At 43.3% G+C, this 17,722-nt stretch overlaps 1 protein-coding gene across 1 annotated transcript in view; it reads right to left on the reverse strand.

Annotated features, from left to right (window-relative positions):
• Positions 1–9,998, reverse strand: part of LOC146355986 (uncharacterized) — a 62,662-nt gene extending 52,664 nt beyond the window's left edge. Inside the window, exons 1-5 of the mRNA XM_084829991.1 lie at positions 9,108–9,998; positions 8,031–8,142; positions 6,914–6,993; positions 5,454–5,580; positions 215–931 (exon numbers count right to left, since the gene is read on the reverse strand). Of these exons, the coding sequence (XP_084686117.1) occupies positions 215–931; positions 5,454–5,580; positions 6,914–6,993; positions 8,031–8,142; positions 9,108–9,839 (1,768 nt within the window). The 5' untranslated portion in view covers positions 9,840–9,998. The remainder of the gene's footprint in view (positions 1–214; positions 932–5,453; positions 5,581–6,913; positions 6,994–8,030; positions 8,143–9,107) is intronic.
• Positions 9,999–17,722: the final 7,724 nt, after the last annotated feature.

The following is a 17,722-nucleotide window of genomic DNA, read 5'->3' on the forward strand; positions in this document are numbered from 1 at the left end:
AGACGTTAAAGAGGTATGGAGAAAGCATCTGTGGCGACAGATCCTGATGGCAGCATCCCTCATTCGTTTCTCAAAGGGAACCTCTGGGGGAAATAGCTACCGACCACAGAGTATAGATTCCATCAGTGTCCCCAATGAATGCTCCAGTGGTTCAGCATTTTATCTTTCCTAACAAAACTCTTCTTGCACATGGAGTATTCATAAGATCTCTGTCCTGTGTGAGTTCTCTGATGTCTGATCAACTTATCTTTCCGAGAGAAGTTTCTCCCACACTGAGAACATTTGTATGGTTTCTCTCCAGTATGAATTCTTTGATGGATCTTTAACTTTTCACTGCCTCTGAAGCATTTCCCACATTGAGGACATTCATGTGTTTTTTTTTTATTATGAATCCTCTGATGATTTGTTAATGCTTTTTTATAACGGAAGCTTTTACCACAGCCAGGACAGTCATACAGTTTCTCCCCTGTATGGTTACTATGATAACCAGTCAAACAATCTCTTTTTAGGTACTCCGAGTGTTCACGTTGCTTCTCTTCTATTCCATTTCTCCGACGTTCTTCAGGGCATATTTTTTGCTGGAAAGTTCCTTCTGACGTGGGGCATTCATAGTGATCCTCTCTTGTATGCATCATAACAAGTTCTGATTTGTAGCGGTACCTTCTACCATACTTTGAGAATAAGGGCATTTTCCCCCTTTTGCGTACTGTAGAAGTTTGGTTGGTTGCACTTGCGAGACCTTCTGCAAACTCATTGCATTCATTCTTTCTCTCCTCTGGCTTCTTCAATTGCCCTTTGGATTCCCCTTCCTGTCCATGAATTTCAGCTGTCAGAAGTGGCTTTCTTTCAAACACTGTGCTAAGAGTATCCTCTGGCTTGATCTCTCCCTGCTGATAGTCCCCTGTTTTGATCAAACTTCTCTTCTTATTACCTGAAGAGAAATATATAGGACTTTTATCCATTCTCAGCTCACCTCTTGTAGATTTCTGCTACCTCATTCTTGTTGTTCCCCCTGATCCCACCCAGAATTGATCCAGATAACCCTGATAAACTTGTATGAAATTATGCAAATCATTCCTGATGTCAGATTTGTGTTCATTTATGCCACCCCTCTGGAAACGGATGCTTCTCAGAAGCTCATAAGAGCATCAAAGCATCAGCCTTCTCCCAATGTTACTCCCCAGCAATTGGTATTCAGTGGCATATTGCCTCTGAATATATATATGGAGGCTCCAATTAGCTAACATGGTTCACAGCCATTGTGAATCTTGAAAACAGTATCCAGCTCAACTCCTGATTATCAGCTTACACATATACTGTGGGAGGAGTTTTAGTTTTGTTACACCTTGCGCAGCTAAAAACCCTGGACCAGTCCAGGGAACTGCAGAGGAACATAGCACTCTCATATAGCTTCCCATTGTTTTGATGGTTGTGACTTTGGAAAAAAATGGCTTTCCACATGAATTTTTAAGATGGATTAGAATTTTATATCTCTGTCCTATGTCATGGGTAATGACAGATGGAATTCTTTCAAGTTTCTTTTGTTTAGAAAGGTGCACAATGCAGGGTTCTCCTCTTTCTCCTTAGATAGTTTATTTGTGCTTGGAACCCTTGGTGAGTGCAATTAGGCAGAACAGAAAAATGTATGGTTTTGTACATGAGCAGGTTGAATATAAAATGGCTTTATATGCAGATGATTTGTTGTTTATCAGGAGGTTAGAATGATACATTTGGTATACTTTGGGTTATTCTATCAATTGGTCAAAATTTCAGTTAATGCCAGTAGGTAGTATTAAATTTCCCAATGAAGTTACTAAATGGCAATTCTGCTGGTGTCCAGAAGTTATTGCATGTTTTGGAACACAAGTGCCTAGTGATACTTCTCAAATGATTAAATTGAATTTAAGGGTATTGCTGGTAGGAATATCTCTTGATCTTTTTGTGGAGGAATGGGTTAATAGTGGAATTTATACTTTAGATCAGCTAATAGGATTGGATGACGAGTTATTACCATTTTCAATACTGCAGAGTAAAGATCACTTACCGTCTAGTGCTGGGTAGCAATATATTAAACTACAGCGCCTTTTGGTCTTTATATATGGGCCAACAGCGATGCATACTTCAGCACCTCCTTTAATTTTGTAGGAATTAATTGGTTCTTTACAAAAAGCTAAGCCTACAATAGCTGTTTATAAATGCTTTTTAGAATGTAATAAACATGGGCGAATTTAATTCAGGTGACCATCATATCTACTATTGTGGGCAAGAATCCCTTAGAAGAAATGGAGTAGCACTCATAGTCAACAAAAGGGTGGGAAAAGCAATACTGGGGTACAATCTTAAAAATGATAGAATGATCTCAGTACGAATCCAAGGCAAACCATTCAACATCACAGTAATTCAAGTCTATGCCCCAACCACTGAGGCCGAAGAAGCTGAGGTTGATCGGTTCTATGAAGACCTACAACACCTTCTAGAACTAACACCAAAAAAAGATGTCCTCTTCATCATAGGGGATTGGAATGCTAAAGTAGGAAGTCAAGAAATCACCGGGATAACAGGCAGGCATGGCCTTGGTGTACAAAATGAAGCAGGACAAAGCTAATAGAGTTTTGCCAAGGGAACATGCTGATCATAGCAAACACTCTTTTCCAACAGCACAAGAGGCGACTCTACACATGGACATCACCAGATGGTCAATATCGAAATCAGATTGATTATGTCCTTTGCAGCCAAAGATGGAGAAGCTCCATACAGTCAGTAAAAACAAGACCTGGAGCTGACTGTGGCTCAGATCATGAGCTGCTTCTTGCAAAATTTCGGCTTAAATTGAAGAACGTCGGGAAAACCACTAAACCGTTCAGGTATGACCTAAATCATATCCCTGATAGAATCATAGAATCATAGAATAGTAGGGTTGGAAGGGGCCTACAAGGCCATCGAGTCCAACCCCCTGCTCAATGCAGGAATCCAAGTCAGAGCATCCCTGACAAATGGCTGTCCAGCCTCATCTTAAAGGCCTCCAGTGTGGGAGAGCCCACCACCTCCCCAGGTAATTGGTTCCATTGATGAATATACAGTGGAGGTGAGGAATAGATTTCAGGGATTAGACCTGATAGACAGAGTGCCTGAGGAACTATGGACCGAGGTCCATAACATTGTTCAGGAGGCAGCAACGAAATCCATCCCAAAGAAAACGAAATGCAAGAAAGCCAAGTGGCTGTCTGATGAGGCTTTACAAGTAGCTCACGAAAGAAGGGAAGCGAAAAGCAAGGGAGAAAGGGGAAGATATACCCAACTGAATGCAGAGTTCCAGAGAATAGCAAGGAGAGACAAGAAGGCCTTCTTAAATGAACAATGCAAAGAAATCGAGGAAAACAACAGAATGGGAAAGACTAGAGATCTCTTCAAGAAAATTGGAGATCTCAAGGGAACGTTTTGTGCAAAGACGGGCATGATAAAGGACAAAGAAGGCAGGGACCTAACAGAAGCAGATGAGATTAAGAAGAGGTGGCAAGAATACACAGAAGAACTATACAGGAAAGATCTGAATGTCCCTGATAGCCAGGATAGTGCGGTCACTGAACTTGAGCCAGACATCCTAGAGAGTGAAGTCAAGTGGGCCTTAGGAAGCATTAGTAACAACAAAGCTAGCGGAGATGACAGTATTCCAGCCGAGCTATTTAAAATCCTAAAAGATGATGCTGTTAAAGTGCTGCATTCAATATGCCAACAAATCTGGAACACTCAACAGTGGCCACAAGACTGGAAAAGGTCAGTTTACATTCCAATTCCAAAGAAGGGCAACGCCAAAGAGTGTTCAAACTACCGCACCATTGCGCTCATTTCACATGCCAGCAAGGTGATGCTCAAAATCCTACAAGCTAGGCTTCAGCAGTATGCGAACCGAGAACTACCGGAAGTACAAGCTGGGTTTCGAAGAGGCAGAGGAACTAGAGATCAAATCGCCAACATTCGCTGCATCATGGAGAAAGCAAGAGAATTCCAGAAAAACTTCTATTTCTGCTTCATTGACTACGCTAAAGCCTTTGATTGTGTGGATCACAACAAACTGTGGCAAATTCTTAAAGTGATGGGAGTCCCAGACCACCTTACCTGTCTCCTGAGAAACCTGTACGAGGGTCAAGAAGCAACAGTAAGAACCAGACATGGAACAACCGATTGGTTCAAAATTGGGAAAGGAGTACGACAAGGCTGCACATTGTCACCCTGCTTATTTAACTTATATGCAGAGTACATCATGAGAAATGCCGGGTTGGATGAATCAGAGGTCGGAATTAAGATTGCTGGGAGAATTATCAACAACCTCCGATATGCAGACGATACCACCCTAATGGCAGAAAGCGAAGAGGATCTCAAGAGCCTCTTGTTGAGGGTGAAAGAGGAGAGTGCAAAAGCTGGTTTGAAACTCAACATTAAAAAAACGAAGATCATGGCATCTGGCCCCATCACTTCCTGGCATATAGAAGGGGAAGAAATGGAAGCAGTGACAGATTTTACTTTCTTGGGCTCCAAGATCACCGCAGACGGTGACTGTAGCCATGAAATTAAAAGACGCTTGCTCCTTGGGAGGAAAGCTATGGCCAACCTAGACAGCATAGTAAGAAGCAGAGACATCACCTTGCCGACAAAGGTCCGTCTAATCAAAGCTATGGTTTTCCCAGTAGTAATGTATGGCTGTGAGAGCTGGACTATAAGGAAGGCTGAGCGCCGAAGAATTGATGCTTTCGAACTGTGGTGCTGGAGAAGACTCTTACGAGTCCCCTGGACTGCAATGAGGTCAAATCAGTCCATCCTAAAGGAAATCAACCCTGAGTGCTCATTGGAAGGACAGATACTGAAGCTGAAGCTTCAATATTTTGGCCACCTAATGCGAAGAGAAAACTCCCTGGAAAAGACCCTGATGCTGGGAAAGACTGAAGGCCAAAGGAGAAGGGGACGGCAGAGGATGAGATGGCTAGATAGCATCACGGATGCAATGAATATGAACTTGAGCACGCTCCGGGAGAGAGCGCAGGACAGGAAGGCCTGGCGTGCTATGGTCCATGGGGTCACGAAGAGTCGGACACGACTGAACAACAAACTGGTGTTCAACACTTGGTTGACATTTTCATCTAGCTGTCCACCACAACGCAACTTCTTCCACCTTTTTTTTACCATCAAACATGCATTAAGAAAAGCTGTGCAATGCCTTTTGATAGCTAAACCTGGGACCTCTCTGTCTGGAAGCACCACAGACAGACTTTTAGTTGTTGCTGTTGTTAAACTGCTGGGAGTCAGAAACGATTGCTGATCTACTCCACATCCCCCAGAGATCTACCAGAAGATCCAGATCTCCCTTTTGCCCCCTGCTGTATTCATGTACTCTTCCATGTTCTACAAGTACTTGGACCTGTTGATGTTTACTGGCCCTGAACAGAAGAGATCCTTACCCAAAGAATCTCTTTTCCCATCATCTTCTTCCAAGACTTGCCAGAACATGGTCTGTTGGCTTGGCTGTGTCAGAGTCTGCTCATCCATATGCAAAGATGTTTCAGTCTCCTGCAGGTTCATCAGAATCTGGAAGCAGGAAAATATCCCCCCACCCCTCTTATCAGATCCTGTTACACAAAAACAGCATTTAGGGACAGACACAAGATCACAGCATTTAAATGCACAATCCAGAATGCACAATCCATTAAATGTATGCTTGTTAGTTTACCCATAAACATATAATGGAACAGTGGGGAAAACCCAACCTTCTGTCATCCTTTAATCACCCTAATTAGGAATGCTCAGAAATAGTGATCCATCTATATTCAGGGCAGGCTTATAAACAGGCATTTTAACTGTTATGGCAGAGGTGGGCAGACTTCAGGTTTCCTAAATCTATTGTTTTTTTAGTAGAACCTCAAGGTCCATCATTTGGAGTCTGGTGCAAAATAGGGGCTCAGAGTAGACATACACCAAGCAGAGTTAAGGAGCAGGGTGCCTTTGAGCACATGGCTCAGCTTAAGTATCTTTTCCTGTATCAGAACTGTCCTTTCACACAAAAATCTGATTCTCCCTGCTTCCCAAATTCTCTTTATTTCATCTGCATAATTTTGTGGGGAAAGTCATTTTGTTGTTGCTTTTTGTTAAATATGGGGAGTCAGAAAGGTCCTTACTTAAAGTATCAATATGGCACACACTATGAACAAAGCAAAGGTATACATGGTTAGGAAGGGAATCCAGTTTCATAAGTGGGAGGGAGTAGTTAGCCAAGTTCAAGGTGTTTTCATATATTTAATTGCTGAAAGCTGCCTTGGGAGGGCTTCTGCCTTGAAAGGTGGCCAAGAAATATTTTAAACAAATAAATAAGGCTAAGCAACATGCCAGCTATGTCTAACAAAAAATGGGTCCCCAAGCATTTGTAAACATCAGAAGTGGGGAGAGGAGATTGACACACAGAAGTACCAAGCCAAAGGGGATGTGGACCACTTCCCTGCCCCACAACTACTCCCCACATCCTTGGGCCTCCAAGGACTGCAAATAACCCAGCAGGGAGGGAAAAATCAAGCAAGGGCAGGGTTTTGGAAGGGGAAAAGCTGTAGCTGGGGGAATGATTCAGCAGGTGCTGCTTTACACTTTTCTGAGTAAAAAAAAGGACCCAACATTTGCAGCTGGGTTTTCCCCCCTACATAGTTTGGCCCCTTGGCTACAATTTTGTGTGTCTTTGAGTCTATGGTGGCTGTGAAATATTCTCCCAGCTGCATGGGAGTCACTTATACATGAGCGCATCCCATGTGGCTGGGATCTGCATCTGAAGAACCCAACTACACAAAGAGGGGTCACTAAAGCAAAGCTGCTACTGTGGCCCATGTATAGCCTTGGCATCAAACAAAGCAAATTGACCTATAAGAATGTCACATACCCCATTCAGCCCAGCTTTGACCATTTCTTCTTCTGGAGGAAGCAAGGAACTGGAGGGACTTGGGCATTTGATTCCACTGCCTGTGAAGGACAGAAGAGAGATTTTAGAAAGGGAACCAGCCCATGCTTTCATCCTTAAGGTGACCAGATGCAGGGATGCAAATCTTTCCTATTCCTTGAAGACTTCTGTACAAGAATGTATTTTGAAACAGACAGCTTGTGTTAAAGGGTTAGGAAAAAATGCCCTTGCCAAAATCCCCTTTTTTGCACAACAGCCCCAGGAGTCCAGTCTTCCTTTGGTCACTGTTTAAGGACATAGCCAGAGACCCCTTAAACTGCGATCTTTTACACACTTACCTAAGAGTAAGTACCAGTTAAATCAATGGGTCTTATTTCTGAGTAGTCATGCATAAGCGCATGTTGTTACTGTCCCTCGCTGGGCCAGGTTCATAGCTGGTTGACCCCTTTTCACAATGAACCTTCCCACTTGAATGGAGTTACTTGCTCTTTTAAATACTTCTCAGTATGTGCAGAGGAGAGGAAGCCTTACAGGGGCAAGTTTCACTTTGATCTAGCAGTTCAGGTTTTGCAAGGATTTCTTTCAACAACATTGCAACTACATGCTTTTCCGAAGCATATTGTTTTAGGAAACCCCAAACAAGGTGAAATTGACTCAAGAGGAAATCTTGAAAAGCTGGATTAATCCAGAAGTAAAGCTGCATTGCTTAGATGATCTGTACTCCACTGTTTTTTGTTTATCTTGCAGAAAGGCTTTTTTTCTTTAGAGATTACTGAATCTGGAACATCTAGGGTGACCAGATGCAAAAAGAGGTCATAGTCATGTAGACAAGTTAATTTATCTCCTGCAGCTTTTTTCATTCCTGCATGACAAGTTGCATCTGTCAGTATTCCTTGTCCACCCAGAATGTTAGGTCCATCGATCTTGGTCTTTCTCTATATGTGACCCTTCTATCACCCTACAAACATGAAAAATGCAGAACACTTACAGCATAAGCCTATAGAGATATCCTCAGAAGTAAATCCCACTGAGATCCATGGCACTTACTCCTGGTAAGAGCGTATATAACTGCAGACTTAGTAACACAATGAATCCTTACCCAACACATAGATCATCTCCCCATCACCATTCTGCTTGGCTTTTTTGTAGGTCTGCTTCTGTGCAGTGTCTGCTAGTTCCTGCTCCACATCCAGAGAATCCACTTCCTCCTCCTACAAAGGAATGAGGCTCAGAGTGTTATCTGTAGGCTCAAGACACGCGTTCTAAGCACTTAAATCCATAGGACACAAGCTGCATAATTTTGATTACCAAGGAGGGTTGGCAGTTTCTTTTTTCCTTCACAATTTCTGGGCCCATAAAAGAACCTTAGCAGACGAATCAGACGAAATTCCAACAGGTGCAGTGCTTCCATCATCGCATCTACACACTAAGAAAAACCACAGCTATGGATTTCCTATCGTGTCACAAAGCTGCTAAAAGCACAATCATCCTGCCAAAAATATATAAGTGGCAACCTTAATCTACTCTGCTAGTCTGTTTTAAGGTTAAGCGAAGGCTTTCCTATCCTGAAAACTGCTGGAGGAATGATAGAGAATAAACAATAAAATATTTTTGGTGAGAGATGGTTATTAATGAGGACCAGTTGTCAATACCTGCTAATTACAATTAATCATTACGGTTGTGCTTTAGATAGAAAATACATTAGCACATGTCTGGAACTCTCTCTTCTTGTTATAATACATTTAATACAAACCAACATTCCAATACAATTCCAATAAACCTCTAGAAAGAGGCTTGGGTCATTAACAGGATTAGGGAACATAAAAAGTCCTGCATTATCAGTAGTATGAAAGTGGAAGAAATAATAATAATATATAATAATAATTTACCAATACGAGGGGAAAGATAGATACAGTTTATAACTGCAAAAAAATGTGGAATTTTAAAAATTTAAATATATGGTGTGTGTTTTTAATGGTACTTAGCCATATTTAAAATGAAAAACAAAAACTGGGGTGGGAAATTATTACGTTATATTGATGTCAAGGGATTATTTGGCCAAAGAAGCCCCTATTTGAAATAGTGTTCAGTAGCTGCAGTTATGCTAGTCTGGAGGATTTCAGCCTTTCCTACATGTTATTAACTCAATCCACTTTTACGCGGATGAAAGCCTCACCTGCCACTTCCCTCCCTCGGCCTCTCGCTGGCTCATCAGGAAGTCCTCCGCCAGGGCCACGGCCTGGGAGCAGGTGTCCGGCCCTCCTGCTCGGATCCAGCTCTGCAGTTCCGGCGGCAGGCTGGCCAGGAACTGCTCCAGGATCAGCAGCTCCAGGATCTGCTCCTTGCTGTGTCTCTCCGGCTTCAGCCACTGGCGGCAAAGCTCCTGGAGCTGGCTGTGAAGCCTTCGGGGGTCCCCAACCTCCTGGCAGCAGAACTGCCTGAAGTGCTGGCGCTGCGCCTCCATTCTCAGGGCTTCCCCGCGCAAGATGGCGGCCTTCACTTTCCCATAGTCCTCCTGATCCCTGGCTTCCAGGCTCCGAAAGGCCTCTTCTGCTTCTCCGCTCAGTGCTGGCAGGAGCCGAGCCGCCCACTCGCCTCTAGGCCACTGGCAGGCCTTGGCCACTTGCTCAAAGGAGGCCAGAAAAGCCTTGGTATCGTCCCACGGTGTGGCCTCTGGCAGCCGAAGGTTTCCCCATGCTGAGTGAGGAGACTGCAGTGTCTCCAGGAACTCCTGCAACTGGGCTTCCCAGCGCTGCTGCATTTCCTTGCACGGCTCTCCTGTGCCTTCTTGCAATCCTCTCCGTCCTGGTCGCTGTGTCCTATATTCCGGCTGAGCCACACTGATAGATTTTCCTGCTCCTTCTGATCCATCATCTAGTACTGAACCTGCATATTTTTGCTCCTTCATCCTTTTATCTCCTTAAATCTAGAGTAAGACTAGGGATAAAACTTTCAGAGAGGCTGATTGCAGGCAAAACCTTTTGTTCCCCAAACCATGAAGTTTTGCTAGGAACATAGAAGAGGTAAAGCCCAACTTCTGACTTCTTGCTTGTCTTGCTGTAGCACTGCAAAGGGAATACTCGGAACATGTAAGTTTTCCTTGCTGACAAAAGGGCTGATTGTCTAAGGCTACCTGCAGGCCAAGGCCATTCTCTGAAGTGAAAAGGAGTTGCTTCCTGAAAGAAATGGATACTAATCACGCATAAGAAAAGTAGATTCATATGCAACATTGACCCTCCTATTGTAGCAGCAGGAGGCCATGTTAGGAAATCCATTTGACTCAGGCCCTTCTCCCTGGCATAATGCTTTACTAAAGCCTTGAGACTTTGGGAGGAAGTTACTTTTGCCTCTGATGCTTTATTTATGGTGCGTGTTGGTTTGATGGATAAGGTAGGGAAGAAATATATGGGATGGATAAAGAAGGAAGCAAAGGAGAAGAAAATGCTGTTGGCCCTATGAAGAGAGAACACGTACAGAACTTAATGTATATGTGTCTTTGTAATCCTTAGAACAAGCTCGTAAGGTAATCCAGTATTATTCATATATCAGATATAGAGACTGAAGGCAAGAGATTGCTGAAGGCTACTTAGTAAATGTATGGTTGAGGTGAGATTTAAAGTAAGGCCTTCCTGGTTCAACATTTGACATCTTATCCACCATGCTGTGCTGAAACCACACAAGCTATATTACATTCCTTTTAACGCCCTTTAACCACCAGCACTGTCACTTCGACTAGAGATAGCAGCCTTGTGCAGTAATAGCTATGTGCCAGGCAGGTATTTTAAAAGTAAAGTTTTTCTCACCATTGCATTATCATTCTAGGAAAGGCTATACCTGCTCTTATTCTGCCTTGCATGCAGTTGCTAAGAACACAGGAGCCAAGCCAGCAAAGATGTTGGCAACCAGGTGTCCTTGTTAAGATTTCAAGGTGGGAAAAGGGGATTATCAGCAAACTTTAGAGACCCTTTCTTGGATATAGTCAAGACAAGCTGGGAGCCACAAAAAGCTTCTCTTGTTTTGTTTACATCCCACCTAAGCCCTTTTAAAAATAAGTAAATAGTACACAGGAAAAAATCTAACCATTGATTAGGCTGGCACAGACCTGTTGTACAGGATATAAGTTTGTTATGTTATGACACATTATTTCCTGTATTCAGAAACAATTTACTCCTCAAGGTTGCAATCTAAAAGATACAACACAACAGGAAAAGGGATTGGGACAGAGGAGGAAAAAGGAAGCAAAACTCAGGTGCCAGTTCTTCATTCTGAAGTTCTTACAGGTGCTCTTTCTGGCAAGGAAGGGCAAAACAAGCTCCCTGCAGCTCTTCCTTCTATGGTTCCCCCCTTGCCGTGATGTTTATCCTGGGGGGCAGGGGGTGGTGCAGCCTTCCAATGGCACTTGGTTCATCTATATGGTGGCCGCATACGATATGATGAGTACTGCTGTAAAGTTATATTATACCGCAAATTGTACTAAAGAGTGGCCTTCCCAATATGACAGCACATTATGTAATTATCTCCACTTTTGTGGAAAAGTTTGGTTAAGCAATGTTGAGGTACCAAACTGCCTACGCCAACTTTGCGTGTGGCTTCTGAAAGTCTCTAGGTTTCTCTGTAAAAACAACCACCAGCAAAAGCTTACTGCAGACTCCAGCAATTCTTTCCATAAACTCAGTCTGAACACATCAATTTTCTCCCTTTTTGTGTTTTTACTCAAGGAACACACATCTCTTCAGCTTTTTTTTCTTTACTCTTCTCTTTTTCATAATCTGAGTTCTTATACGATGCTTCCCCTTTGCCATGATGTTGTGGTTCGAGTGTTGGTCTGGGACTGGGGAGATCCACGTTCAAGTCCCCACAGGCCCATGAAGCTCACTGGATGACTTTGGGCCAGTGACTGACTCTCAGCTTAATCTACCTCACAGGCTTGTTGTGAGGGGAGGAGGAGGAGGAGGAAGAGGAAGATCACGAGGACCACGTTCACCATCTTGGCAAAAAAGGGTGGGATAGACATGTAAGAAACAAAACAAATACACACCTTGGTTATCCTCTCTTCTTCACTTTTGACATTTCCCACCTTTTTTAACTGTGCTTTTGGGATATAGTAACCTGCTTTAACTTCCGGAGTTATATATCACCTTGTTCCTATATTTTTCCCTCAGTCTCAGGAATTTGTCAGTACTTCAGTCTGTCTCCCACCTTTCTCTTGCAGGAAACTGTTTGGGATGGTTCTGAACAGCTGCAGTTTTTCACATCAATGGCGATTTTCAACTGTCACCAATGGGCTCCCAACTGCCAACCCTGCCCCCCCTTCATCTTTCTTTTATTGTTGCCAGGGCTTCAGCTATTTCTAATTTCCCACAGAAGGGCTTCGCTCAAGCACTTCGTGTTCAATTTTTAAAACAAAGGGTGTTTTTTTCTTTCATGCCTACAGAATCCTCTGACTATTCCAAATCCTCTCCCTGGTTTGCAGTGGGCCCTGCTTTATGGCCCTAGTAGCTCAGAGGCCCATCTAGAGGGGAAAAGTTTAAAAGAGGCCTGTCCAGAAGAGGCGAAAATCACCTCTTTCACTTCTCCTGCCTGCTGGAAGCCTTCAAGTGCAGTTTGTGCTTATTATTGTGGGAAAAGATATGCTAGGGCAAAAGACAGAAAGGGATGAGTTTCTGCTCCAAAAAGTTTACAAATGGTGTTTTTATTGTGAGGAGTGAATAGGCGGGGGAAAGCGAACAAGATGGTTTCTCTGGGCTGTTTTTCTGGGTCACTTAAAAGTGTTAAACTTTGATTTCTAGTACACTGGAAAAAATTGGGACGGGATTTGGCATGTCAATAGGGAAGCCCCTTCTTCTTTGGAGGGAATTTTGCTTCACAGCGGCTGCAGGAGAGGTGAGTTAAAGGGCCTTTTCATAGAATCATAGAATAGTAGGGTTGGAAGGGGCCTACAGGGCCATCGAGTCCAACCACCTGCTCAATGCAGGAATCCAAGTCAGAGCATCCCTGACAGATGGCTGTCCAGCCTCGTCTGGAACGCCTCCAGTGTGGGAGAGCCCACATTTTCGGGAAAAGCAGGGTGGGGAGAAGTAAATAGAGGTGTATAGGCTGAGGATGAAAAAAGAGGTGCATTCACTAGCCCCAAATAAAGGGAAATACAGGAGGAAGTTTGTTTTCATTCAAAACCTTTCCTATTCCATGAAGTCATTGGCTTAACCCTTTAGTGTCCCCATTCCGCCATAGGAAATCTAATATGTTTAACTATATTTTCTTGCATCCATGCCATCCCCTATTTTTGCTTCCTCTTCACTGAAATTTAGATAGTATGGCCCTTGGGCAAGGACCAGTTGGGATTCCTGCTTAGCACCCTAAAAACCCAACAAGGGATTATTCCAACAGTAGTCTGGAGAATTGCATTCTTGACCATAACCATTTCTCTTTGTGTTTACTCAGGTCGTTTACTAAGAACCCTTTCCCCACTGGATATGTCAAGTATACACTTGTAGGTGGCGGCACAAACTCGGGGTTTGTGGCAAAACCAGCATAATAATAGCACAAAGCTCGGCCTGAGGTTTTGAGAGGATAGAACGAGAATGTCAGTGTTTGGGGTGATACTCAGAAACCTGACATGATGTATTAGGTAGGTGGTGGCAGAAAACTCCAGGTTTGTGGCACGAAACACAGGCTGAACTTTACAGGAAATACCAGACCGCTGGTTAAAAGCATCGCTCAGCATTCTGCTTCACACAACGAGCAATCAGATGCCTCTCAGGAACTAGTGGAGGCTGGTGTCTCCTATTTCAGTGGGATGGTGATCCAGTCTGGGTTTCAGTCAGAACCAGCCAGAACTCTTAAGAAGGTATCCAAGGCACCGAACCCTGTCCCCAAAATGGGTTGAGCACTTCGGATACCTCCTTTAGAGTTCTGACTAAAACCCAGAGCCATCATAAACGTTGAAAATTGTATGCTGCTCAACTCCTCATTATTTCCTGTGCTATTGTTTTATGCTGTTCAGTATACGTAGAAAGAAAGAATCATATCATAGAATAGTAGGGTTGGAAGGGGCCTATAAGACCATCAAGACCAATCCCCTGCTCAATGCAGGAATCCAAGTCAAAGCATCCCTGTCAGATGGCTGTCCAGCTTCATCTTGAATGCCTCCAGTGTGGGAGGGCCAACCACCTCCCTAGGAAATCAGTTCCATTGTCGTATTGCTGTAACAGGAATTTTTTTCCTGATGTTCAGCCAGAATCTGGCTTCCTGTAACTTGAGCCCATTATTCCATGTCCTGCACTCTGGGGTGATCGAGAAGAGATCCTGGCCTTCCTCTCTGTGACAACCAGTGTGACAACACTGAGAGCCAGTGTGGTGTAGTGGCTAGAGTGTTGGACTGGGAGCCAGGAAAACTGGGTTCTAGCCCCCACTCAGCCATGGAAGCGCACTGGGTGACTTTGGGCCAGTCACAGACGCTCAGCCGAACCTACCTCACAGGGTTGTTGTGAGGATAAAACGGAGAGGAGGAGGATAATGTAAGCCGCCTTGGGTTCCTTGCAAGAGGAAAAAAGGCGGGATATAAATGCAATAAATAAATAAATAAATAAAACCTTCCAAGTACTTAAAGAGTGCTATCATATCTCCCCTCAGTCTTCTCTTCTCAAGGCTAAACATGCCTAGTTCTTTCAGTCTCTCCTCAGAGGGCTTTGTTTCCAGTCCTCTGATCATATTCGTTGCCCTCCTCTGAACCTTTTCCAGTTTGCCGGCATCGTTCTTAAAGTGTGGTGCCCAGAACTGGATATAGTACTCAAGATGAGGCCTAATCAGTGCTGAGTAGAGGGGAATTAGTACTTCACGTGAGTTGGAAGCTATACCTCTATTAATGCAGCCCAAAACAGCATTTGCCTTTTTTGCAGCCACATCACATTGTTGGCTCATATTCAGCTTGTGATCTACAACAAGAGCCTCCTCATTTGTAGCATTGTTGAGCCAAGTATCGCTCATCTTGTAACTCTGCATTTGGTTTCTTTTTCCTAGGTGCAGAACTTGGTATTTATCCCTGTTAGATTTCATTCTGTTGTTTTCATCCCAGCGCTCCAGCCTATCAAGATCACTTTGAATTTTCTTTCTGCTTCCAAAGTATTAGCTATCCCGCCCAATTTTGTGTCATCTGCAAATTTGATCATCCCCTGCACCTCCTCATCCAAGTCATTAATAAAGATGTTGAAGAGCACTGGGCCCAGGACTGAGCCCTGAGGTACAGTGGGAAGAGGTATAATTTTGTTTCACTCTGAGCAGCAAAAAAAGATAGACCAGTCCAGGCAGCTACACAAGAACATGGTAACTCTCTTGTGTCTGTTGTTTCAATGGAGTTTTATAGGACACATACCCAGGGGATTAGGCCAATAATCTGTGCTGCTAAATGGATTTAACCAAATGTAGGTTCAAGCGAACTCAGTGGGATCCACTGATTAAGCATAGGAGCCCTGCTGAATCAGACCAAAGGCCCATCTAGTCTGGCATCTTGTTTCCCACAGTGCGGTATAGAAATTAAATAAATAAATCCAGGCAGCCCACAAGCAGGTCAGGAGAGCAAATACCCCACCCTGGTTGTTTCTGTCCCAGCAGTTAGAATTCAGAGTTAAAAACAAATAAAGAGGCCATGGTAGAGAAGTGTTTCTCAACATTTTAAAAAGTGAATAGAGTTCTTGGGGGCATGTTTATTCCTCAGCCTCAGGGCAGTTGAGATAAAGGCTTCACTCCTCAATGTAACAGTTCTTTGTGGAGAGATTTTATTTGAAACATTGCCTGAGAAAGTAATCAGAGCTGGTGTGGGCAACAGTAGAAAGAGAAACAATGGAGGCACCTTAAAAATTGGCATGTGTTATTGTATAGGCTTCTGTGGATCAAAGTCCATTTCATCAGATGCTCGGAACGTTATCCTAAATTGGCAGATATATATTTTATTTTTAAAACTTTATATCCTGTCTTTTAAAATATACATTAAACACAGTTTACAAAATAAAACATACAATATATAAAAACATATATAGCAATCAAGAACTCCTAAAACAACTATAAGAAGAAAATAGTAGTAACATAGCCTAATAGGAGCAGTAAAAGAACAATTCCTAAAAGTAGGACTCATGAAGGGAACAGACTTAAACATAGTAAGCCAAAAGGGTGCTCAACCAAAGCTTTCCTAAAGAGTCATGTTTTAGCTGGCTGCTTCAGTCAATTTAGTGCTGGGATCTGATGGAAATCACTTGGCACACCATTCCACAAGGTGGGTGCCACAACAGAAAAGGCCCTACTCCTAGTTGTTGCCTGGCATGTTTCATAGGATCAAGGCATCTGGAGTAAGGCCTTAAATGTTGAACTGAATAGGGCCTACCTGTTGAACTGACAGGAACATATGGAAGAGCTATAGATACCCTGGTCCCAAGCTGTTCAGGACTTTAAAGATAACCATATACAACAAGGGGTGGGGGAGCCTATATCCCCCTGCTGTTGTTGGACTACACCTCCCAGCAGCCCTGACCATTGGCCATGCTGGCTGGGGCTGACGTGAGTTGAAGTCCAACAACATGTTGGCCAAATGTTCCCCACCCAATACAAACTATATATGTATAAACCATATATACACACATGTGTAGGCCAGGGTTGTTGAACCTCCTTCAGCCCAAGGGCCATGGAAAAAATGGTGCCCAGCAGCTCACGGCACAATATTACAGCCCCCATGGGTAAGTTAACCTATGGTGGGCTGTCATAATGTGCAAACAGGCCCTCTGTATGGTCCCTCTATCACTCCACAAAGATGAATGATGCAGAACACTAAAACAGCATAAGCCTATACATATATATCCCCAGAAGTAAGTCCCATTGAGATCCATGGCACTTACTCCTGGGAAGAGTATATAAAACTGCAGACTTAGTAACACAATGAATCCTTAACCAACTCATAGATCATCTCCTCATCACCATTCTGCTTGGCTTTTTGTAGCTCTGCCTCTGTGAAGTGTCTGTGAGTTCCTCCTCCACATCCAGAGAATCCACTTCCTCCTCCTGCAAAGGAATGAGGCTGGGTCAAGACACACTTTCTGCTCACCTAAATCCATAAGACACAAGCTGCATAATTTTGATTACCAAGAAGGGTTGCCAATTTCTTTTTTCCTTCATAGCTTTTGGGCCCATAAAAGAGCCATGACAGGCGGAATTCCAACAGATTCAGTGCTTCTTCCATCATTGCATCTACATGCTAAGAAAAACGACACCTATGGATTTCCTATCCTGTCATGCAGCTTCTAAAAGCACTGTCGACCTGCTAAAAATTAAAAAGTGACAACCTTAACCTAACTTCCAGGTCTGTTTTGAGGCTCAGCAAGACAATTCCAATAAAACTCCAATAAAACCTATAGAAACAAGACTTTGGGAATACATTATCTTTGACAGGCTTGGGAAATATAAAAAGTCCTGCATTGTATAAAACAGTAGTATTAAACTGGAAGAAATACTAATAACATTCTACCAGTACTGGTAGAAAGATAGGTATAGTTTATAACTGCCCCACAAGTGTGGAATTTCCGCCAATATAAGAGAAACATACATTTCAGAGGAGGGGATAACTTTTTTTTAAATTGTGATTGCTGGACTTCATATCAAAGAGTTCCTAGCTGAAATAGCATTCAGCGACTGCAATTATGCTGGTCTAGAGAATTTCAGTCTTCAGTGTTATTCTATCCATTTTTACCTGACGAATGGTATATTCTGCACAGATGATAGCCTCACCTGCCATTTCCCTGTCTTGGC

The sequence above is a fragment of the Heloderma suspectum genome, chromosome 2, assembly GCF_057233095.1.
Source record: "Heloderma suspectum isolate Gila_16-S chromosome 2, 16-S_ref, whole genome shotgun sequence".
Lineage (NCBI taxonomy): Eukaryota > Metazoa > Chordata > Lepidosauria > Squamata > Helodermatidae > Heloderma > Heloderma suspectum.